This window comes from Magallana gigas, chromosome 3, assembly GCF_963853765.1.
Source record: "Magallana gigas chromosome 3, xbMagGiga1.1, whole genome shotgun sequence".
Lineage (NCBI taxonomy): Eukaryota > Metazoa > Mollusca > Bivalvia > Ostreida > Ostreidae > Magallana > Magallana gigas.
In genome coordinates, this window is record NC_088855.1 from 41577062 (window position 1) to 41602141 (window position 25080).

At 33.2% G+C, this 25080-nt stretch overlaps 3 protein-coding genes across 5 annotated transcripts; 1 reads left to right on the forward strand and 2 right to left on the reverse strand.

The window, feature by feature from the left end:
- The first annotated feature begins 735 nt into the window (after positions 1-735).
- On the forward strand, positions 736-4101 carry LOC105348994 (uncharacterized). Its single transcript, XM_011458630.4, has 6 exons — positions 736-1414; positions 1735-1871; positions 2106-2455; positions 2630-2758; positions 3142-3334; positions 3459-4101. The coding sequence occupies exons 1-6, from the start codon at positions 1001-1003 to the stop codon at positions 3982-3984; spliced, it is 1749 nt and encodes a 582-aa protein (XP_011456932.2). The 5' UTR covers positions 736-1000; the 3' UTR covers positions 3985-4101.
- Positions 2581-7090, reverse strand: LOC105348993 (uncharacterized). Its single transcript, XM_066079814.1, has 6 exons — positions 6697-7090; positions 6254-6446; positions 5803-5983; positions 5067-5692; positions 4271-4513; positions 2581-2721 (listed from the first exon to the last, which is right to left on the reverse strand). Exons 1-6 carry the CDS (start codon positions 7003-7005, stop codon positions 2699-2701), a joined length of 1575 nt encoding a protein of 524 aa, XP_065935886.1. The 5' UTR covers positions 7006-7090; the 3' UTR covers positions 2581-2698.
- Positions 7091-9897: 2807 nt separating this feature from the next.
- Positions 9898-25004, reverse strand: LOC105347214 (myosin heavy chain, clone 203). 3 transcript variants are annotated; one of them, XM_066079818.1, is made up of 14 exons: positions 24863-25004; positions 22717-22772; positions 22567-22619; positions 20621-21205; positions 20271-20460; positions 19941-20107; positions 19679-19780; positions 19124-19295; positions 17049-17141; positions 15800-15888; positions 14862-14962; positions 13305-14106; positions 12289-12393; positions 9898-12172 (listed from the first exon to the last, which is right to left on the reverse strand). In XM_066079818.1, the coding sequence occupies exons 2-14, from the start codon at positions 22727-22729 to the stop codon at positions 12107-12109; spliced, it is 2538 nt and encodes an 845-aa protein (XP_065935890.1). In that variant the 5' UTR covers positions 22730-22772; positions 24863-25004; the 3' UTR covers positions 9898-12106. The 3 variants fall into 3 exon arrangements, with proteins under 3 accessions (XP_065935890.1, XP_065935891.1, XP_065935892.1); XM_066079819.1 differs by having other exon boundaries at positions 12259-12393; XM_066079820.1 differs by lacking the exon at positions 24863-25004 and adding an exon at positions 21319-21477.
- Positions 25005-25080: the final 76 nt, after the last annotated feature.

Genomic DNA, 25080 nt, shown 5'->3' on the forward strand with positions numbered 1-25080 from the left:
AATTGTAAAAATACTATTTTTTGTAAACTATTCCAAACATGCATCTACAATGTGTGCATTATGAGGAAAACATCATGATAATGTTTAAGTTGTGCGTGTGTATATTTATGTAATTTAAGGAATGAATTCAGTATTTATTAGTTTTATACGATATAAAATGGGTTGGGAGTTGGGACAGTTTACGCTTAGTAAACCACGAGATTCGGTGCGTGCGTTTTGCTGTTGAAAGAATAATCATTTATCTGCTAAAAATCACAAACTTTGTTTGCTGAAGTACACCTTTGTCGTTGCATTAGACTCACCCATGTATAAAAGCATTCAGCTTTCCTTGCACCGAATATCCGATAACAACCGAACAGGCGATAACGCCGTGAGCAGTGTGATATCTGATGCCGTGGTTTTCTATTATACTTAATTAAGAGTTGCTAGAATTTACCATTATTATCTTTTGTGTCCGCTTCAACTGTTTTTCTAAGCATTTAATCTATATAGTGTCTTGCTATTTGTTACATCAATGAGTAAAAATAACTACTCTTGCCGGATTTCGGTTTCGACACAAAATATTTGCATTTCCAAGTGTCACGTACAACGAATCAAATTTGAAAACGTATAATATTGGATTTGATGACGCCCCGACCAAAATTATTTCTTCAAAATGCTCAAAGAATGATTCCTTATTTCTTAAATTTATATGAAATGCATGTAACAATGCTTCAATTTTTGAAAGTACAATAGACCCTTTTAATAATATATGCAGACATGCGCAGAAGAACTTCCGAGTGGATAAAGCACGAGTTGTTCTGTGAAGCGTCAAAGTTTTATATTTTTGCAAAATATGCTTTAAAAAAAAATCGAAAATATGAAAGTTTTACCCAACTTAACCAATAATAAAAATAAACTGAATAAAATCATTTTATGATACACTGGTTTTTTTTTAACTTCCTTTACGAGTGACAAGCATTTCCTGTTTACCGTAACCTTGTTTACATTAGCAACAAGTATGGCGACCCGCGAAAACTTGAAGAAAACAAACATAAGTGTATTACGTAACATAGCATCTGATCTGGGTATAAATTCAAAGAAAAAGAAGAAAGATGATTTAATATGCGACATATTATCCAGTCAAGCACCAGAAGTATCATTAACTCCTGTTGTTCAGTCGATATCTGCCGCTGATGGTGCTGGAGCCGGAGCTGTAGTGCAGTTCAAGGAAAACATGCCCCCTTTTAATGCTGTTCATTATGAACCGATATCACACAATACTCAACTTCCGAAGGTATCGTTCACTTCCGTCTATGAATTCATGATCACAAGAAGAAGACAGGGGGATCAAAGTATCCAAAATTTCAAGGGCCTCGATAAGTCCGTGAAACATTTTGACGCTGGCGATGTCCAGGATATATGTTTAGCCCAAGTAAGTTTATATTTTCATACATCAAAAACAATCTCCCAAGCCCCAAAACTTCCATAAACTATATATATACACGTATTCACCACACTGATTTGGCAAGCAACAAAAATATTTTTTTTAATATCAGACCAAGGTGGTAAAGAATTGCTAATATATATTTTACATATAAATATATATAGTGATTACAAGCAAGTTTTAAAATGCCATCAAAACATAATCCTGTCGTCCGTCATTTTCTCTCCCCCCCCCCCCCCCCCAAAAAAAAATAATTATTTTATTTTTTACACTGACAGTATTATCTAATTATTCTTAACAAATTTCAGATTGATGGTTCAACAGTGTACATAAGAGCATACTGTTTAGCCTCCATGAAAAAACAGCGTTATCAAATTTTTTTGTGCATTACTCATGCTGAAGGCAAAAACAGAGTGGACTTCGCCTATTGCCAATGCCCCATAGGGTAACTTTTTTTGTTTAGTTTATCTCTTAAAAATAGCTAGCATTGTGAAACTTGATACATACTTCATACATACTTGAGGATTTACTATTTTTGTGAAGTGAATTTTGTTCTCTGCATACTGTTTAAAAACATAGTTATTGTTGTTGAATAGCATTTTTTATTTTAATAGCTATATAGCTCATCAAAATTGCTTGTCTCTGGCACTTCACTTTAAGCCTGTTTTACTTTCTACAGATTAGCTCAAGCATGCAGTCATATTGGCGGTCTCCTTTTTTCTATATCCAATGTGCAATCCTCAGCAAAAGCTTTGGTGCAAACGGACCAGAGCTGCACATCGTCACTTTGCCAGTGGAATGTTCCACGAACAATGAACCAGAAGCCAATGCCTATTAGCACCCTGAACCTGTCAAGGCCGAAGGTAGTGGCAAGCAGTGAAACCGATGTCAATGTAGCTATGTTGTCATCACCATCACATGGTTCAGCAATGGCAAGGTTCGACCCAAGACATTCTGAGGACAGACACCACAGCCTCACATGGTCACTGGATCAACTAAGGAAGCTTAAAGCTAGTTTTCCCCTTACAGGTTTATTTGAAAACTTGCTTACATTTAAAAGCAATTTCTCTTTTAAAGAAAACAAATTCATTTGTAAGTGCAATGTCTCTCTGAAATGAAACAGATTCTTTAAATTTATTGTTAACTTGTGAATTCCAATCAATATATGCACAAATTTAATTGCTGCCTTTAATTGCTGTCTAGGAATGGCTCATCTCTGGAACATCCCAGACACTGGTGTCCCAAGTGTAGTGGAGAATGAAGTGGAGGTGACTACAGCTGTACACCCACTACATCTGAAAATGGAAATGATGGTGTTTTCAGATGGGAACTGTAAGTTGAAAGTGTGTTCAATCATATATAACAAAGACCTAAACATAGATTAATTGCATGACCAAATAAAAAAGATAAAGCACACAAGTGTACAAATGTGACATATATTTTGAGTTTATGAAAATCAATAATACATGTACAAGCATTGCACAGTATATTTTTCTCATTTAAACTACGGAATCTGTATAATACAACAAAAAATATTTCTTGTTGCTTGTATTAAAAAATACTTTTAATACAACCCTGTCTTTTCTCCCTTCCAACAATTGTAAGCTATAAACAATACAATAATATAAACAATCTATATTTCAAAAAATGCATTTAATGCAAACAAGCATGTATTCTTAAAAAGCTCGATAAGAACATTTTTTGTAATTTGTCAGTGCCACCACCTATGATAGACCAGGAGTTAGTGAGCTATATAGAGAAACACACAAGAGCACAGAGACTTAGTGACCTCTGGAAAAAGCTTCATCTCGGAAGGATTACTAGTTCCATATTTGGTGATGTTCTTCAATCAGGAGACAAACCAACATCCCTTATCCAACAGATTTTATATGGATCGAATCTAGACAAGTAATTAAATTTTCCTCACTGTCCAAGTAGCACAATACAACAGAATACTGACACTGTTTATTTTAAAAATAGAACAAAAAACTTAGTGAATGTTGATATTAGAAACTAATTTCTATGATTTTAGGTACTCGAAGCTACCTCTGGCAGTCCAGTGGGGAGTTGACCACGAGATGGATGCTAAGGAAGACTACCTACAGATCAGAAGAGCTATTCAAATGGAAACTGATGTACAAGAGTCTGGTCTTACTTTATGTTCAACCCATTCTTTTCTAGGGGCTTCCAGTGATGGAAGAGTGGTTGATAATGAAAGCACTGGGCTGCTAGAAATTAAATGTCCCTACTCCATCTCAGGACAAAATGTAACATTGTTGGGAATATCAGACATTATGTCAATGAACTCAAAACAGTTTTGTCTCGAAGTTGGTGAATTGGGTCCTACATTGAAAAAATCGCATAAGTACTATGCACAGGTTCAAGGTGAGATGGCCATCATCGGACTCCCCTGGGTGGACTTTGTAGTATGGACAGCGGCAAAGTCAGACAACATTTTCATTGAAAGGATTTACTTCAATGAACAATATGTTACAAATATGCTACCAAAATTAGTAGAATTTTACATGAGGCATATTTATCCACTACTAGTATTGTGAAAAAAACTGTTGCTCATATGTATGATGTGGCCCGTAAGCTTCTTGTTTATCCAATGTTTTAGGATCAGTGCCTGACTATTAACGACATTTTTGAAAATAAAAGTGTCTGAAAATTGTTATCTATTTATTTTTCTATAGAAAACTACTTCATTTATTTGTGGAATTAACCTTACTTTTTTTTAAACAGCAAAAGGATAGCTCTGATTCAGTTTTTGTGTAATCTGGAATAATTCTAGGAATAATCATGCAAAAGTAATTAATTTCCCATTTAAATAATTTATCTTACCCGAAGAATTATTTGATTCATCTGTCAAAAGTTTCTTTCCATCAACAAGTGGATAATCCAAGTTGGTCAGCCAACAACAGACTTGAAAAATCTTTGTGATGAAGTGGACCATAGTAAGAGGAATCGTTCCTTCCAAGATGTGATAATTCTTCACTCGCCCAATGCTCCTCTCAACATGAATACGAAGTTGGGCAATCTCTTGGGTCTTAAAAACTTCATCAGTGGAAAACTGGCCCGAAGTGCCTAAAGAATGTTAAATTAAAAAAACAGCTTAATTCAACAATTGTTATTTGCAATGTTAATTGTTTTGATCTGTAAACATTTTACTGTTGGACATTTATATAAACTAATCTCATATTTTGCTGTTTAAAGCCCCTCCAATCTAATGGATCTATTACACTTCTCAACCATTTAATCAACTAAGTAAAGCTTCTACTGCCCACTGATTAAGGTACCTTACTACACCTAGACATATACTTTTCAAGACACTACGTCACAAGATGGGAATTTAAATGTTTTGTTAAACTATTTGCATCAATCAGTTTGGTTGAATAGCATCATAGCTCAGTGGTTAAGTATTGGGCTTGTGAATCGCAGATCATGAGTTCGAATCCACCTGGGGCATTTGTTCACATTGACTGAATTAAATTTTTATCCAAAATTGCACATTTTTTCACCTATTTGACACATATATCTCTTATCCATCATGCTATCTATCATAATCAAGTAATTTTCTACGGATTTGAGAAACTATTAGGTTAAGTGAGCCACCTTAAAGTTTTTTATCTTAATATACCTCTAAATGGTGGAATGTTTAAGAAACATTGTCTTTTTTCAAGTAAGTCAGCTATTGTGAAACCTTTGTCGGCCATTACGCTGTCATTTGGCTCAAGTAATTCTAAAAGGCCACATTCCTCTGTTAACTGACGGTCTGAAGTTTTTCCAGGCCATGCATCTGACACAAAAGTAATGACCCCAGAAGGACTGATGCCAACCAGAAATTTAACAGTGGTGTGATGTTTGTAGCTAGAAAAGGTCAGGCTTTGGTTAATCAGGCTACTTGATGATTGTATGAAAAGTTCTGTACAGTCTATGATCACTCTGGTTGATGGATATTTGGCTTTAAAGGATTCTGGCATGGTTCTCATGATAATATCTTTGCTAGGAAATGGGTTTAAAAATTTAAGCTCTGCATGAATTAAACTTATCCAGGTAGAAAAATACATAGAGAATGAGGCACTGCTGATCTGAAATCTCTCTGATATGTCTTGCACGTACAGTCCAACTTTCAGACGCATGAGGACAGCAAAGAGTTGGTCGATCGGGCGTAAACATGATGGAGACATCCTAAGCCGGTCTGAACTCGATGTCTGCCCTTCCCCCCTCCAATATGTCATCCTAGAGCACTTGCTGGAAAGGTAGCTGTAATCAATGGAAATATTTTAGAAGTGAAATCAAATTGATTTAATTTTGCACAGTACTTTTAGATACTAAATCAAAGATAAAAAATTTGAAAAAAGGTAAACAATTACTTGTACAGCCACAGGAAGATGGCAAAAGAGGGTAGGCCTGTATAAAAGCGTGTCATGGCGTCATCATCTCTAATGCGTTCAGCACCCCATTTATGTTTCCGCAGCTCCTCCTGAAGTCTTCTAACTTCTTTTTTGAGATGTCTGTTTTCAATAAGAAGGGGGTCTTCTTCACACTGCACACCTATAAAAAAATTATTATCAGTAACAACCATTGTAAATCTATCATTTTTTTACTGTATATAAATTAAGATTTTTCTATCATGGTCATTTAAAATCTCTATCTATATTTGTAATTCATAAATCGTTTTGCAAATCAATTAATCTATAAATCTATTTAATATAATGATATCATTTGAAAATTTGCCAAGTGTGATGTAATAGTCAGCAAAAAGGAAATCCATTTTTTCAATAATTTTATTGTATTTTTCATGAAATCTTATTCATGATTTACCTGAATCACAAGTCATTATGGGGACATCAACATCATCTGTTATTTCATGATAAGCACAAGGTACTGCTGCAGCTATATCTTGATCATGGTCCCCCGAATCATCAATCTTGCAGTAGGAGCCATGGACAAGCACAGAAAATTCCAAATGGGCTTTCTCTCTCTCCATATTAACCTTCTCTGAGCAAAGTCTTTCCTGGTATAAAAAATTTATAGTGCAAAATATCAATATATTACACATAAAAGTCATCCAGATATGTTCATAATTTAATAACTTTATGTATTCTATTACATTTGCAGAATATTTACGATATCGTCATTATTACAGGCATATATTCTATCCTGATCAGTATTTAATACCGTTACATTGCAATGCTGCCACTACAGGCCTATTTATATAAATATGGGGGATTATATGTTCATAAACATCATTAATTCATTGATACCCTGATCGTTTCTCGGTCAAGTCGTCTCTGTTCTCTATCAAAATCATCTTCTGTCCGCTTCTTTTTGTAGGAAAATAAAGTCGGGGCATAGTTTTCGTCGCCCGGGTCGTCTCCGTGCCATCCCTCAACAAAATGATCAGAGCAGATCCAAGAGTGTTCATTTGGCGTCCACTTATCTCTGTTCACGGCATTAGTCCATGCTCTTCTTTTCCTTTTGTCTTTAGGGAAACGAAAGAAACTGACCCCCTTTGCCCGTGCTTCGCTGTTACACACGTTCCGACACTTGTAGACACAGCAACACTTAACCATTTCCGTATATGCGTAAAGCGTATATGAATCTCTAATGACGCTATCCACTCGGAAGCGTTTGTGCGCATGTGCGAGTAACTGTCCCGCAGTTACGTTAAAAGACCTTATTTAGGCATAAATGCAAAAGTCACTGTTACTCAGGTGAGCGGTGTCGCCCATGAGCCTTTTGTATAGTGCATTTTTTAATGCTATACAGGTCTTTTAAAAAGCTTAAATGTAGATATTGAGATCAACATATGAACTTGTACGTATAAAAATTCTAATTTTTATTGCACACTTTTGAATTAACGAGGCCGAGTACAGAACGAGTACGCACGCTTTCGCGCAGCGTTTCATTTGTATTGTGACGTCATCTTTTTGCTTGGTTGACGCCATGGCGGTTTCAACTATAGATATTCAGCGAAATTTGTTGAAAATTGCTCGTTTGATGCGTTAAATTGATATTATATAGTGGAATAAACATAAATGTCTCGAAGTATAAGCTATATTTGGGCTGAATCCGGGTGGTTTTGCTCCGATCACTTGTTCGCGCTGAGTGGTTTCGCTCCGAATACATGTTCGCCCCGAGTGGATTCGCCCGGATTGTATTAATAAACACCACAATACACACTGCTTGTTGCTTTTGTTTTTAAATACGTAATTTAAATTATTTTTATCTATACATAAGTGGTAAATTCAATGTTTTAGAAGGTAATAAATACAGGTAATCCTTGATCGTTAATAATATCTATATAATATATTGAAAAGGGGCGAAACCACTCGGCGCGAAACCACTCGGCGCGAACAAGTGAGCGGAGCGAAACCACCCGTTACCTTTGGGCTCGGGTCGAAAACGTGAAAATGGTTCCGGGTGCCTAAAGTCTGTCCCAAGTTATTTCTTCCATTGGATTTTGATGATTTTAAATAAAATTACACATACCTGTGAAAGAAATACAGTTGAAATCGTTAAAAGGGAATATATTCAAGATATCTTCATTGAACAATTATCCCTTTCCACTCAGAAAAATTCACAGGAACGAAAACAGATTCATTACGGAAAATTATAATGGGGAATGTTTACATCTTTTCTCCATTCGGAATACACTCAGAATACATCGCGCAATTTTTTAACGTTAACGGTTTACGACTTTGTACTTATATAATATAATGGTTGATAAAGTTCACTAAAACCAGAGAGAGAGAGAGAGAGAGAGAGAGAGAGAGAGAGAGAGAGAGAGAGAGAGAGAGAGAGAGAGAGAGAGAGAGAGAGAAAGAGATGCAATAATCATATTATGGAGAATTTAATACGTGAACGCTGGGTTGACAGAGTGCAACAAGTGGGAGAGCATCATTTAATTAGTTTAAAGTAGAAACATTCTGAAGAAATTCAGCTATTTATATAATTGTCAATGAAAGTAAAATTAATTTTCAGAAATTAGAAAAATGTCACACTATACAGTTAAATATTGTTGCTAGTTTAATGTAGTGGGTTCCTTTTGTAACACTCTTTGTTTATTTTCATTGCTTTATTTCATTTTTTTTTTTTTTTTCATCTCTTCTTCGTTTCTTTTTCCTTTTCCGTAAATTAAGGCGCATCGCGAACCCAACTACAAGAGCCTAAAGGCCATAGTGAAATTTTTGGTTTAACCGGTTTGGTTTAATACCGGAATATAAATCAACTTACCTCTATAACTTTCTTGATATAATTTTCCTACTTTTCAATTCGTAATTAATATATCAATGATCAGTAAACCTTGTTAATGACCCAAGCTAAATTGAAAAACACTAACACCGCCTCCCTTTCTGATATAATGTAAAAAATAGAGATTTAAAATTGTAATTCGTTTAGAAATGCTTGGGGGGGGGGGGGGATATGATGAGGAACTACTTTTGGTATTTTTATTTTCATCCCCAAAAATCAAAGTAAAATAAATAGAACGATAAGACATGTTGATGATTACAATAATATAAAACAAGGAAATTGTTAATATGGAGGCTAATATCGAACTTTGTCAATGATCGTCCTTTCAGAAAAAAATGACACAATGACAATATATATAACAATTTACTTTCAATACTTAACTAACTTGGCCCCTATATAATTTGCAGATAAAATCATAATCAGAAAGAAGAATATTTCCTTGAAAAAACACGTCATTTAAATTTTGTACTTTTTACAGTATGGTTCTGAAATCTACTGATATAGAATTAAATAAATTGATTTTTACAGCACTGAAATTAAAAAAAAAAAGAAAACATGTATCCATAAAAAAATTATAGTTTACTTTACAGAGTATATAAAGTTTCACCAAAGAGTTTCACCAATTACATCTTTAAAAAAATGAAAGGCAGACCCCCTGTAGAGCCCCATAATTAGAGAAAGAGGAAAAAGAATTAACAAGAAAAAGTAGGAGTTAATCTGCCACGATTTCAAAAAATGGACAGTTTAAATAGGTTTTCCCCAAAAGCAACATCATTTTTTTTCCTCCTAGACAAACCACATATTTTGTATTTGGACTAGCCCTGACCTGTATTGTACTTTATACTTGCATTAGACTACACAAATCTCTTACATTAAAAATGTTCCAACGAAGTCAAGGACCTCACAGACAAGACAAAGCTTGTAAAATAAACCTTGGGCAGTTATACACATTAAAAAAAAAAGCACCTTTTCCATATAATGGGAAACATTTACCTACAAATATCAGGAAAAAGATTGACCTAAATAAAAAATGACCATGAAATGTATATTAATGATGTCATCTTTGATACTGTATGGTTTTTATTATCTGATTAAGTATGTTGATTGGAAATTTCACAAGCAGCAGCTCAATAACTTTTTAGAGCTATTTTTTGTGGGTTGCGCCATAAATGCAACTGTCATAAACAAAGTACCGGTATTTAACGGTAAAAATCTGTTTCAATATTTATTCAAGATAGATACAGAGTATGCGATAACAAAATGTACAATTTTTATTCACTCTCTTAAAATAAACAAAACCATACCAAAACACTGACCTCTCATCCAATTCAACAAATATTTCTCTTTACAATATTACATTTCTTTAGAAAAGGTAAAGCAAAAGACATACAACTGTACAATCAGAACAATTTGTTTAATGGCAAGGATAAATTGTGCACTCATTTCTACATTGTGTAGGTACTCATTAAAAAGTGTCTGTCTGACTAATCTAACAGTTTCGTCTACTATCTAGTGTAATAGTAGCAATGTGGGTCATTTACATTAAGCGATTTGCTAATTGCTCAGCATGCATAACAATGAAATTCTATATGCTATAGGAGGACATACATTGACAAGTAAAAGTGTATTAATATACCTGGGCATGTAATCACAATTTGATTGTCATTTCAACATTATAAATTTTAATATCTTGATCAGTAAATTTTATTGCCGAATAAAAATTTAAAATGATTGAATAGATGTGTTTCCTAGATAGAGGATGTGGCTTAAATTTATGGTAAATAACTGATAGATTTATAGGGGTTTTATTATTTTCAAAAATCTATCAAAAGTTTACAAAATTCATTTTTTTTTTCTTCTTTTTTCGGTGAATTTATCTTCATTATAAGTTTTACACAGATATATAATTTTACTGCGTACTTATAATTCAGTGACCTGACAGACACCATTAGATCAAAGAAAATCCTTAAAACAAATGCGTGTTCCTGAAATAAGTATAATAAGGTGACAATAGAACACACATCGAGAATTATTTTTCAAAAATACTTTCAAATAGACAATCAAGATTGCATGCATCTTTATACCGTTAATAGTAAAAAAAAAAAAAAAAAAAAAAAACACCTGTAAAATAATACATTTTTGACAAATATTGTTTTTGAAAAATGCATAAATTTAATATTGTTGTTTCTTAAATCTACCCTAGCTATAATTTCATCAACAACAAAAACTACTTAAATGATATAGCATTTGGTGTCTTTTTTACTCTATCTGGTCAATTACATATGGAACCAGGTAACACAATAGTCTTCAATTACTTTAATCATAGGTCACTGTATGAAATGGCAAAATCAATGCTCTCATTTTTTTTATTTGCCTTTGAATTCCTGTCAAAAGTTGTATATATAAATGTTTGTTTTTTTATTTGACCCTTTGCTAGCCAAGAGTGTTTCGGCCTACCTGCTCCCAATTTATTGAAAACTTTTACATGTATTAAGCCTTTGGCTTCATTTTATAAGGACAGGAACAATATTTTGACTGTTTTTCGGTTAACTATGGTAAGATTTTGTAAATTTTGCAACAAATTGATTTCACAAAGCCATCATTGTCTGGATTTTATACCTGTTAAATGTTCCAAAGAGGTCTAGAGAAATAGACTGATGAGGAAAAGCAGGGGAATTCATGCTTCCCATAATTTCAAAAAAGCAACAATATTAACAAATGAATTCAGAAGATAACAAAAGGAACAATTCTGGTAAGTGTAACATACCGGTACAGGCTGTGCGCACTATATTACAGTGTCACCCAACCACAAGTTGTATAACACAAATAAAACCAAGAATTACTTAACAAATAATGCAGTATTTAGAGAAAGGTTTATGGAAATACATATTCAAAAGATTTGTGCTTTGGTAATATCTATTAAAATTCTAATGTAAATAAAATAATCATGTTCTTCAACAAAAAACTATATGCATCTATGTAATGAAAATACAGATTTTTACCGCTTCTTGTTCAAAAAAGGGTATCTGCATGTTTGAATATCTTTTCTGTCTTGATCTTGATGAACTATATCAATCAATAATGCAATGCTGACATAACTAATAAGTACAGGTATACGGCCTTTGGGGTAAACACTGTATTACTTATCTATGTGAAAGGTGCATCTATTGTGGGAGAAAAAAGACAAATGTTTCATTAAAATGATGTTTCCACTTTTAATGGCTCCAAAACCACAAGGTTTTTAAAAAATAATGATGTTAACATGTGCATGTACTCTTACGTTTAAAAAGTTGTATGTTATCTTGTTAAAGTAGGAAATTGTCTAATTTGTATTACTGTGAGCAAAATGAGATTAAATACACTGTCAACTTCTGCAGGTTGCAGTAGATGAAAGCTTTGTGCGTTGTTTTGGAACCAGGTCTAATCTTCTTTGGTGTTAACATTCCGGATCTGTAGATCAACCTTTCCTTCCCCATTATCTAAAACCTTAAAAAAGATTATGGGCTTACAAAATTACGACATTTTAATCCAATTTCAGAGATTTTTTTTTTTTTTAAATGCTTTCCACCCACCTGATGTACAAAGAAAGCACTGTATCATACCTGCATTAACTCATCTGGAGCACTTTTTTGATTACTTAAATTATCTGCCATTTTTCTGGATTCAACTAACAACATGTGTAACTTTGTTTCTGATGAAGTCTCAGTCTGAAAAAAAGAAATAAAGTGAGAGTTTAGATAGGCTTTGTAATTCTTAGACAAGACAACATCGTTGTCACAGATAAAAAAAAAGTTCACCTAAGATTTCTCTTGGTGCTTCAATGTTTTTTTAAATTCACTTTTATTATCATTGTATTTACAGGAAATTTTTTAAGCCATATATGTATATAAGTTTACCATGCGTATTTAGGGTTTTTTTTTTTCTTTTTCCTTTCTCCACCCGTTCATACATGTATACACACTCACAATGTTCAATGTTTTGATTTACATAATTCTGTTGGGTTTTAAATTTTTTTTTAATTTATTTTTTTTATTTTTTTTTTTAATGGGTGGGGGGGGGGGGTGTCTTTTATTAACAAAAATTGCTAAAAATCAATTGTACTGATGTTGAAGTGTTCAGAAGGGATAAATTCCTTGAAGCAGACTCATAAAAATGCCAAGACATGACAGCTTAATAAAGATCTGATGAAAAGACCCTCTGAATCCATATACATTTGAAACAAAAATTCATTCTTTCTAGTAATTTTAAGGGGTTTTTTCTATGTACTTTAATCATTGTTTCCTTGAAGAGATACATACAATTATAGTCTAGGTCAAAAGTGCATACACAGATCACTTGAGTACACACTTGAGTTGTCTCTGACAACTGGCATGATAAAGCAATGCTCCCTAATTTCAAAGTGCAAACATTTCTACTCTGCAACACTCTCAACCAGTTGACAGCATTTTAAAGTCCACATCACACAAAAAGGTCAATAAGACAAAAGTTGACACTACATCAACCGATAAAATAGGCATACGCTATAATATATATGTTTCATCTAGAGGAAAGTGAATATGTAGCAGCCATATCATAAACATAACAGTGATTCTTACTTAACATAAAAATTTTGGCTTACCTCCCTAGAAGCTCTGTCCCAGTTTGAGGGTTTATTTCTTCCATCTTCATCATCCAGAAATACAGACAGTTGGTCATCAAAGGTCACTCTATTGTCATCAACGGTCAATGATAAAGCACCACTTCTTTGTTGTAGGTCATAGTCATTAGCTTTCTCAAACTGATAGTCAACAGTCCGCCGGCTAGGAGAAGTGCTGCAAGTTTTTTGTGAACTTTCAATACTGTAGTGTTTAAAATTGCTTTCGCATGCACCCTGATGAGTTTGTCTGCTCATTGGTTTAGGGCTCAATGAACGTGAGCGCTGAGCATGAAGAACTGGCGATATTGAGCGATTAAGCTGGTCAGTGTCCAGTGAACTCACTACAGAGGATTTCTCCATTGTTCTCTTAGAAAAGACATTTTGCTGATCTGAAACTGTATTTTTCCACTTGACAGGAGACAGGGGCTTAGAATATCTATCCATCTCATCGGGTTTGATATCCCAGGAGAAGTCAATCAGATTTGGTCCTTCATCCTCTTCTGGCCAGTCTCCATAGCTGCAACCCTGAGACTTCTTAATGCTGTCAATCCATTCAGAACTTTTATTCACAAAACTGACCCCATCTCCTGTTGTTCTCTCCCTAATACTGTTTAAGTAATGATCTGTCTTATTCTCTGTTGTTTCACTTTTAACAGGCAAATGAAACAAATTCTTGGAATGAGACGCCCCCTTAGAACTCTCTACCACTTCAACATCTTTTTCTGGAGAATATTTGAAGTCTGAAGAAAGCTTACTACAATTACTGCAGTTTTTTGTTGAGTTGCTGTAAAGAAGAAAAAGTTTAAAAGGTTTAAATTAAACATAAAAATCATTATAAACTTTTCGAGTACTTTTACCAACAATGTCCACTTAAAACAATATTTTGTTTTACCTATTTCAACACCCTTGATTATGTAAACCTTTGCTTATTACTAGACATATAACTCTAATAACCTCTTTAAATTACAAATTGTAATAGTAATACTGTGTTCATCCAAGGTATAGTAAATAGATGATATCATTTTCTAATACTTTTTAAAATCTACCAGTATTTATTTTTTTTGTTTTAAACATGCTCTAAAAATTGAAATTTAGTGCATCTGTAGGTATATCTAAGGTTTTGTGATCATCTTATTATAATTTTATATACAACAAATAAACAATAGATCTTTTTTTAATAAACCAGACCAGTTAATTAGATATTCCAAAGGCAAAAACAGAGTATCTAAGTATGGAATAAATCATTTAAAAGAAACCCTACTTTAAAAACTTTTAAATCTCAATGCATTTCATTTTCAAACTTCAAACAAAGTTGCACTTTACATCAATAATTCTTATTGTTTTAAAAAAAAAATCACCCAGAAACAAAATTCTACCGGTAATAGAAGAAACTTGATGCAAGATTGATGTTTTTGCATGCAATTTGATGTAATGCATTCAAATCATCTTGAAATCAAGAAATTCAGAAACACAAAAATACAGAATCTTAATGCTTGTAATGACTGCACCGCTAGGTCCGATTTCCCTGCTGAACCCTACCTAATTTCCTCAAGGCTGCTCTGCTGTTTGTGGATGGTCTCCCTTGTACTGTCCAAGTTTAGTTGTAACAACCCAACCTGTCTTTGTTGTCTCTCATACAGCTGAAATCAAACTCACACAATGATAACTCAAGAACAATAACTTGCTCTGTTTGGTTGGACGTAGCTATCTATTTCTTGCGTCAAAACAAGTTAAATATGATGCAGTTTCAAGTTTAATATGCACCGATTGTATAGTCTTAGCCCAAAAGCCATACAAATCTTGTTGATTTCAAAGAGCCATGGCTGAGTGGCCAGCAATGAAATAGACAGGCCTATGTCCCATCGCTGTTTGACATAAAATGGTTCTAAAAGATTGTTTGATGGGCCGGCTGTACCCATTTGACTTCTGACAAGTTTATGCTATAACCCTGTTTAAGATTTGTAGAAGTTTTGTAGTTATGTATGGAATTCATTACTTCAGTAGAATATTTAGTTTTATAGTTTATTGCTAAATTAAAATGATTTATTTTCAGCAGTTCATAAATAAATTGTTTTGGAATTTTCTGTTTATAAGAATTATTCCTGATGAATAAATTCATTCTTCTATCTTTCTCTTCTTTTTATCATAACAGAAACTAACAACCATTATGACTGACATGTGGTTGGTAAAGGATGAAAGGTAGTGAATTATTTGCCTTCCTTTTTTTAGAAGTTATACAACAAAATTGGTTAACTAATGTACGTAAACATCTCTCAGATAAAAGCTTCAACTTTTATTTTGGGATCTGATTCAACAAAGACAACACAAAAAATATAAGGATACATCAGAAACATTAATGAAAAAAGAAATATGCTTAAAATTCACAAGAAAAATTAAATAACTGCATGAATAAGAATTAGACATATAAAAAGTTTATGTCACATAACATATAAAATATTCTTTAAACTCTGACTTACTTCCCTTAGTTGTCTAAGCTGATGATCTGTTCTGGATTGCTTTCCTCTCAGAGATTCAATCAAATTGTCCTTGCATTTCTCTCTTTGGCCTATTGAATAATTTAAAAAATTAATTACAGACCTCTCCATTATTCATTTTCAATGAAACAGATTTTACTCTCAGTTTCAAAGCAGGTTATAATAATTTCATGATTAGATGATCAAGAAATTATTCCCAGGGATAATTGTTTGCCAGGGGTGGTCCCAGGCATATTTTTTACTATGTAAATTGAATAAGTTTTAATTCTGAATATACATGATTATATAAATATGTATGATAATATGTACTCTCACCTTTGAACAAATTTCAGTTGAAAAAGTATACGTGTATTATACATGTGTAAAATTGTCCCTGATCTTTTGCTCCATTTTTACAAACAAGGCTTGAGTGTGAATCTTTAACTTCCAAGATTAAATTCCTTATGCTAATTCACAGCATTATGGATACAAACAAAACCATTCATTACAACCTTGGTATATGGTTTTTCGGGGGAGTTTTTGTTGGGGTTTTTTTTTTGCCAAATTCACAATCTAAAAATTCTGATCTGAACTTTTGGTGAAGAAAAATAAATTCAAGTTAAAAAAAATGGATTCTTTGAGATATAAATGTATTGACTTTCCTATATTTAAAGACAGAACAATATATATACTGGTATATTAAGATAGTCAATGGAATTAAATTACTTTTCTAATCTCCCCTTGAGACTGCATATTCCTGTATCCAGTGAACATGATTTATTTACTGTTCACAGAAATCAATTTTGAAATTTAAAAACATGACTTCTTTACACTTACTGAGATATATTTTTTCCATTTTTAAAGGGTTTGACAGAGTCATTTGCCCCTAGATGCAAAGCATTTAAATAGTGAATCTATATGTTACTCATTTCATTGAAGAGAAAAACATTAAAACATTTCTTTATACATGTAAAATGTTTCGCATACAATATATCACTTGTAAACTTGGATTCTTTCTTTTTATACTTAAAATATGATTAAAACAAGTTGGATGATTTTTTTCAAATCATTATTTAACTGAATGTGTACCAAAACAAATATTCTGATGAAAGGATGAAAGTATAAAATATCATCTGTCTCAAGGCTTTTTCAACAGTTACATTTTCCTTAGATTCTAAAATAAAGAAATATGGGTGTAAAAATCACGGTTCTTTAATTGGAGAATGCAAAATGATTGACAGTTTGGACTTACTGAACTCTTCCTGCACTAGGCTTAGCTGTTGGCGAATGTTTGTTGCAGACGCCACATGCTCCTGAAGGTCAAGTTCTTTCTTCTCCAACAAACCTGCAAAGAGATTAAAAAGCAGTTTTAATCATTTTAGTACTAGCTGTTTTAATGACAGCTAGGGTGTTTCTAACATACACACCTTTAAAATAACTAAATTTATGTTTATACACAACAAGATTCAGGAAACTTGATGACTTAAACTGTCTGTTTCTTGCAAGAAAAAAAGGCTTAAAAGCAATATTAACTGCCAAAGGTTCAGGAAATATTATTTGTCTAGTCCTCTTGTAATTATAGTTTTCGAATCAGACATCATTTAATTGTTGTACCGGCTAGTACAATCCCACATTCATATTTTGTCTTTTTTTTATTTTAATTACCCTAGCTCTAACATTAAATCAATATCAAGTTATCAGTGCACTTACATGTACAGTGTTTCATTTCTCAAAATTTTAAGTTTTATACATGCATATTCTAGTACTAAAATATCAGAATACTGGATACAAGGAAATATTTGCTTCTGTTTTATTTTAACCCCTTTTGCCCTTGTTGTAATTCAGATTACCGATCTTTCTTTAAAGGGGCATGGTCACGATTTTGGTCAAATTTTATTATTCTGTATTTATTATTTACAATGATTTACTTAGGAATGCATTTTGATGATCAAATGAAATTTGAGAGTCAGTTGTAGAGATATAAGCAAGATACAGGACTCACAATTCTCGGTCATGTAAACAAGTGGGTTTTTTTTTACATAGGTTCAATATACCAGTTAAAAATCTTTTTCAAGCAGATTTGTCTTTCTTCTTATTCATTTTAAGCATAAATAAACAGTTCCTAACATTTAACACATTCACTTTAGTTCTTAAACCGGAATTTTACCTTCAACATTCAAAATGTAAACAAAAGCAATGTTTACTACATAGCAAAGAATTGCAAGCTCTGTAACTCGCTTATAACTCAACGAATGGCACTCTCATTTCGCTTGACCATTATAAATGCCTTACTGAAACATTGTAAAAATTAAAATAAAAAAAAATTCTTGGCCAATTGAAAGAAAGAAGAAAATTTTTAAAGACATTTCTCCATATATTTCTATGTGAAAATTATACCTCCCTTTGTGGCCCCACTCTACCCCCAAGGATCATGATTTGAACAAATATGAATTGAAACTACTTAATGCTTCCACACACGTTACAGCTTTTCTGGGCATTTCTTATTTGAGAAGAAGATTTTTTTAAAAATACCAACAAATTTTCAATAATTTTAAATTATCTCCCTATTTAAATGGGACCAGACACTTCATTAAACAAACTTGAAAGCCCTTCTCCCAAGTATGCTTTGTGCCAAATTTTAATTGGCTTAGGTAAGCTAAACACCAAAGCAATTTATACACATACTATGTAAATATCTTTCAGCACCATTAGGAATTAACAACAGCTGGAAACTATATACTGTAGCAAAGGAGAATAATGTGGAATCTTTTAAATTCATGCATATGGGAGCCAATTTTAGTGGAGTGCCAGATTTTCACAAGTTAGCTGGGACATTATTTCATGGATTCACTCCCAGGAATAATAAATAAGGGGAACATTTCACACTGCTTATTTGTTAAGGATGTAAATTTGTGGGTTGGGGTACTAGGTAAAATTGAGCTACCAGAAACATTAATGAATCCACAGTATAGTAATATTTTTCAATGTAAAATGTTTGCTTGTATTTTCTACGGATATCTGGAAATGACAGATACAAATGAAGAGTTTATAGAAACTTTAGGAGTTTATAGAAACTTAAGGAGAGGTAACTCTTTTTTGGTCAACAAACCAAACCCCAAATTAAATCGTATCACAATTACCTAACAGTATGTATTTCTACAGTTATCTATTCAAATATAAATACAAATACATGTACCTAGTATTTAATATATTCCTTATTATGTTTATAAAATTTTTGTGATGAAAAGATTGTAGAATTGCCAAGATTTGTGACATTTTGACTACACTCAGAAGATTTGATAGAGTTCACAGTCCCGTAATGCTTACCTTTAGTTTTTTCAAGTTCTTCTTTGACCTGGTGATGTCTCTCTTTCCAGAGTGTGGACTGTTTTGTTGCGTCTGTTTCTCTATCTATACACTGCTTGTTTCGTAGATCTAACTGTTTCAGACGCTCTCCTAGCTCTCTCATCTGGGTTGTAGCAGAAACCATATCTTTTTCCTAAAAGATTTATATAAAAGTCTTATACAACATTGTTAACTCATTAAAAAATACAGATTAACAATATCTGGATAACAAGTCATTAAAAAAAAATCACAGATTAAAAGTAGCTTTTATCTCATAGAAATTACTTCATTATTTTCTAAGAGCTTCATGATCATAAATTTTTACTAATGAAACTCCTTTACAATCTGTATTCTCAACCAAAAGGTACATGTACTAGCGAAAGTAAAAAAACCATCAACATTGAAGTTGACTTGCAATATCATTTTAAATGTGTGAACATTAAAAACTGTTGTCTTTGGAAATAATTTTCAAATGAACATATTCTTACAAAAATTTTAATTAGCATCATAAACATGCATTGTTTTAAAGAAGAGTACCTTCAGCCTGAGTGCAGTGCACAGTTCTTGCTCACGTCCCTCTAATTTTCCAATGGTAGAAGACATTTCTTGAATTTTCTCCGCTTGACTCTTGTATTTTTCCTGGTGTAAGTATGTGATATGCATAAGTAAATCAGCCCCTCAGAGTTTTTTGGATTTATCAAAACTATAGCAATACATGTAGATCTTTTGGCTTTTTTTAACATAATACCAGTTTTTATCTATAAATCTGGTTAATTTATTTTTGCCCTAGCTCTTTCACCTCTAATTCCTTAATATGGATGCTCCTGTAGTCATTTTCCTGACACAGCTTTGTTAGTTGTTCCTGTGTTGTTTCTAATGTCGTGTTTTGACATGTACTCTCATTGCGTAGGGTTTTCAGTTTTGTTATTGCCATTCGCAGCTGTTTTGTACGGTGATGTGTTTCATCTCAAATTTGAAATTTAAAAAAAAAATCATTTTAAATTTCAGAAATTATATTATTTTTCTGTTCTAACAACACATGCCAGAACACACAAAAACTGATGTTTGACAATATTTACACAAAAAAAGCCTTTCATTGCTGCAACAATTTTTTAAAAACTTTTCTCACCTTCTGCCTTTGCCAGCTTCTGCTCCAGTACAAGGATCCTGTGTCTATCTTGTTCCCAGGCCACGAGCTGCTGCTGATGTGCCAGCATCATTTCATTCAGTTCCCTGTCCCTGTCCTGTAACTCACTAACTAACAGCTGTATTTCATTTCTCTGCTTGTAGACTGTGCTATTGTGATTCTCTCCAGATCTCTAATGATGAAAACAAGTTTATAATGGTTGTATTTGTCACTTTTTGAATTAGAATTTTTTTTCCCCTTAGTATCAATTCTTAATGATTTTCCTGGTTTTAGAAGTAAATTTTGAAAACCCAATATGAATATCAACTACAGTGTTCAAGCCAAAAACTCACTGTAAAGGATTTGCTATGTGAACTGTCTTTCCTTTGATTGGAGGTTGAAAGTAGGTGCTGTTTTGTTTCCAATGTGCTAGAGGTTTCCTTTGTTATTGAGGAATATGGGTATCCATCAGAATTTGCTACACCCTTCAGTGAATATCTTGCTCTTGCTTCTACTTCACTAGTTCCACTGCTTCTAGGTACAGAGGAGTTGTGTCCCTTTTGTCCACCTCTCTCCTCATGTCGTAGCTGATCCACTCTTCTAGGGGATCCTGTTGGGGAAGTGTCTCGATACAAATTTTTACCATAAGATGAACCAGCATTTTCTCCCATGGTGCCGAGTGCTGGTTGTGGAACTGTCTGAGAAACTCTTTCAGAATATGGTACACTGTTTATATCCCTGACTGTTGAGGGCATTGCTTGGGCTTTCTTAAGAGCTCTGGACTCACTTGACAGTTCAGCTCTATGACCCAAATAATGTGGTTCTAGACCCTGAGGGAAGTTGTTCTTAGGAGCACAGGGGCCTCTCCCATTCTCAGCCTCTACGGCTAGTCTGCTGCTTTGTGCTCTCTTGCGTGTGGAAAATGGTGGAATGGATGACTACATAAAGTAAACAGATAATGAGAGTTGACATTAAAAAGATGCTTGAGTTTCTCATAGACAACTTCTATGTAGTTTTCATATAATGAGAGTGATATGATAATAAAACATACCAGTACATGTTAATTGATATATTCTCATGGAATAGTACAAGTTTCCTTGGACAAATCTTAGAACCATTTTAACAAGAGCTTGGACTTTGGGTAGTTGTGTCAAACAGCAATGTGACGTAGGGCTGTCTATTTCATTGCTGGCCACTGAGCCATGGCTCTCTGAAATCAACAAGATTTGTCTGGCTTTTGAGCGAAGACTACGCAATCGTTGTATATTTCACTTGACACCAGCGACATTTTTAACTTGTTTTGATGCAAGAAACAGACAGTTACATCCTACTGAAAGTCCAAGGCCTTGTTAAAATGGTTCTAACACATCTTACAGATTGACATGTTCTTACTACTTCAATCAATATGTAAAAAGTTTGATGTACAAGTAGTTTCAGTTTATTCCTAAATCCCACTATCAACAAATTCATTACAATAAAATCATACAAACATATTTATAAGGAAATTTCAAATTTCTTTATTCTAAGTTACATTAAACGAAATGAGAATTATAAGTTATCTACAGAATGTCCGTTGCCTATCTTTTCAATTAGTAAAATTTTTCAAAGAAAATTGAAATGTAGACATACGTGGAAGCTACATGTAACATAAATTACCAGATAACTTTACAGTTCTAAGATGAAATTATCAACATTGAATTCCAGAGAGAGTTTTCTCTCTTGTCAAAGGGCCATTGTACCTTCAGGTATTCAATGTATAATGAAGGGATATTTAACAATCTTGAACCATTTTAAACATGTTAAATATGTATTGCTAAAAAACAATGAAAGTGAAATGAACCAAGTTAATATGACTGACAACATATAAGGAGCCGGTCATTTTGCACCTTAAATTTTTTTTAAAGAGTTATCTCCCCTTGATGAAAAAAAGAAAAATTTGATTTCGTCAAAATATCTGCGGTAAATGATTCATTTTATTTCATATTTTAATAAAGAGAAAGTTTATGCATGTGTAAACCAAGAGCATTTCACAAAATTTAAGTTACTTTATAAATAGCTTAATAAAACACATGTTGCCCATACACTTCAATGCAAAATTCAAGGTATCAAGTATTTAGTTGGACCATAATCAAAATTTTGAAAATTCCTTTGGTGGAGTATTTTTATTTGATATCACCTTTACAATGATATCATGATTAAGAATATCGGACCATTCATTTATTAGGTACAAAATGTGGTCGTTATACATCGAATTCCTTAAGAAACAATTTTCCATTATATTCATTCAAAACTGATTTACCTTGATAGGAGTGCTATGTACTGGGATGTCCTCATTTGGTATGGATAAAAATTCTGCTTGAACAAAAAGACATGGTTTATTTTTTTAAATAAAGAATTAGAGAGAGAGAGACAGACAGACAGACAGAGAATAAATTGACTATAATTATACCTGAATCATTCATCCTCTCATGTCACCTTTTACATTATCCGTTGTTCATGTTAGCTCTGAAAGTAGAATATACATGTATTAAGAAACAAATTATATTTCCGATGACATATTGTTGAAATGTAACTTCCTAGAACTAAATTAAAATCTAAATAATATAAGAAGATTAAGATGGAACAAATCAGCAAATCAAATTTTTGGTGAAAATCATCTTTTAAGCCATGTGTTAATATGTTTTACGGTGCTACCGTTCTGGCGAGCGCAGCAAGAATTACACATACCGTCAACCTAGTGTTATTTAGGTATCAACGAACGTCAAAAATTTTTTGAGCCGGGGCAAATGTACTAATTTTAATGGTCATGATAAATACAGCGCAACCCCCTACCCCTCTCCCGAGAGAGAGAGAGAGAGAGAGAGAGAGAGAGAGAGAGAGAGAGAGAGAGAGAGAGTCCGGTTCCTGCGTGTTTGTAGGTGTGTAATTTCCCACTTTTAAATTTAATGGTTTGACTATATGCAATATCTACATAAATTTTTTAACTGTTTATTTTTTCTCTTTATTCCTTTTTATTTTGTTCAAAATATCCTATTGTTTATTTCCTCCCTTCTGATATACTCATATACTTACCTGCCTACTTTACATGCATACACAATTAGCTTAAAAATGAATTGATATGACAGTAAAGTATGGTTTTGCTAGTATATACTTAAATAATCTCTATATTTAAAAAAAAAAACAAAAACAAAAATCGTATGTCAATAAGACAGGTATCGCAGTCTATACTGAAATAGCTAGTACACGCATAACAGATGTTTGATCCACCTCTAAATTTATCGCGGGAAATATAGCGCGAGTGCACTGTGACGTCATCCATAACTTTGTTCGTCTTTGTTTACGTATCTCGACTCAATACGAAGGTATGGAAGCAACTAACAAATCTCTTGAGTCTCGCCAAAGCATATGCGGTACTCAAAACGTGTCTTCAAACCTTAAGACACCGTAAATTACGAGTTAAAAGTCAGCCATTTTTGGCACAGCACCACGGGTGAAAACATTAGAGAGCATTATGGGACGTAGACAAAAAATTTTGTTTGATGAACTGTAGGTTTAGCTCGTTCTTTTTCCCGCGCACACTGGTTCTTAGAGCTCGCTTCGCTCGCCGGCGCTGCGCGCCGGCGAGCTGCGCTCGCTATTAGTCCACTCCCTAAATTTCAGGGATTACTGGTATATCATATATAACCAAGAAGAAATTGCTTGCAAGGATAAAGAGAAATTAATTGCAAGAAAATATTAACTGATTTTATTATCTTGTTTGTATCTTTTCTGGGGGGGGGGTTCTGAATACGACAAAGAGCACACGGTGGGTGTGACCAGTCAGCAGAGGATGCTCACTCCTCCTAGGCACCTGAGGTCCGTGTTGCTCTGCTTTGAATTTGTATTTCGTTTCATGGATTTTTGAGATGGTTCACAGTTTGTTATTGTCATTTTTTCATGTACATGTATAATGTTTGTAATATGTTTTATCATTTTCATGTGATCTGAAAATTAAAACATTTAAAAGTTCTTAAGGTGGTATGGGGCACTTCCATGTTGTGATGCATTGTTTATCGAAATAGACAATAAAACCAATTATAATTATATAAGTAGTTTCTTTCCCAATATTGTCACCTAACAGCTTAGCGCAGTGGGTTAGTGGGCTTACTACGAATCTGTAAGTCATGTGTTCGAATCCCACTGGGGGTTTTACAATTTTAACCTCTCCAAATATTTTTGAAAGCTATTTTTTGGTTGAATATTGTAAAATTTGAAAATTCTAAACCGGTGAATGTATTTCAATTATAATGTACTTTAATTCACCTAATCCCATATACCACCTTAATATTTTGGCTCATATTTAAAATGATTTTAAAAAAAGCGCTGTGGTGTGATTTCTGATCAAACGGCAAATGTACAATTCGACAATTGTGATAAAATTGTATATGCTAGTTTTGGGTTTATTTTAATTAAGACTCAATTTTCAAACAATCCTGTAGTTCATTGTAAAAATAAGATGCGCGGACATGTGTATACAAGTTTAAATATTCATCAGGCCTAGACATAAAATTAAAAATTTAAATGGTATATCAAATGATATATGCATTTGTCCTTACATTACTTCAGAGAATCTGCAACTGTGCATCCCTTGGGGTATCTTTTTAAGATAAAAATGCAAAATCGTAGCATCGGCTTCTGTAACAACGGTTTCACGCTTTGTTTACAAATCCCCACTTCCGGTAATGGTTAAGTAATACCAATAAAGTTCCGTTTTATAAACTCACATACTACTTGAATAAAAGACAACTCTTACTATATCTATCAATGTTAAGTA

What these genes read in the sequence shown, in the direction of transcription:
- LOC105348994 (XM_011458630.4), top strand. Translation starts at nt 1,001, where the DNA reads ATGGCGACCCGCGAAAACTTGAAGAAAACAAACATAAGTGTATTACGT. An exon ending in AGCTAGTTTTCCCCTTACAG is followed by an intron (nt 2,456 to 2,629) that starts GTTTATTTGAAA and finishes ATTGCTGTCTAG; the next exon opens with GAATGGCTCATCTCTGGAAC. An exon ending in TATGGATCGAATCTAGACAA is followed by an intron (nt 3,335 to 3,458) that starts GTAATTAAATTT and finishes CTATGATTTTAG; the next exon opens with GTACTCGAAGCTACCTCTGG.
- LOC105348993 (XM_066079814.1), bottom strand. Translation starts at nt 7,005, where the DNA reads ATGGTTAAGTGTTGCTGTGTCTACAAGTGTCGGAACGTGTGTAACAGC. An exon ending in TTGACCGAGAAACGATCAGG is followed by an intron (nt 6,447 to 6,696) that starts GTATCAATGAAT and finishes TTTTTATACCAG; the next exon opens with GAAAGACTTTGCTCAGAGAA. An exon ending in ATCTTCCTGTGGCTGTACAA is followed by an intron (nt 5,693 to 5,802) that starts GTAATTGTTTAC and finishes CATTGATTACAG; the next exon opens with CTACCTTTCCAGCAAGTGCT.
- LOC105347214 (XM_066079818.1), bottom strand. An exon ending in GCACTGCACTCAGGCTGAAG is followed by an intron (nt 19,296 to 19,678) that starts GTACTCTTCTTT and finishes TAAATCTTTTAG; the next exon opens with GAAAAAGATATGGTTTCTGC. An exon ending in AGAACTTGAAAAAACTAAAG is followed by an intron (nt 17,142 to 19,123) that starts GTAAGCATTACG and finishes ATCTCTTTGCAG; the next exon opens with GTTTGTTGGAGAAGAAAGAA.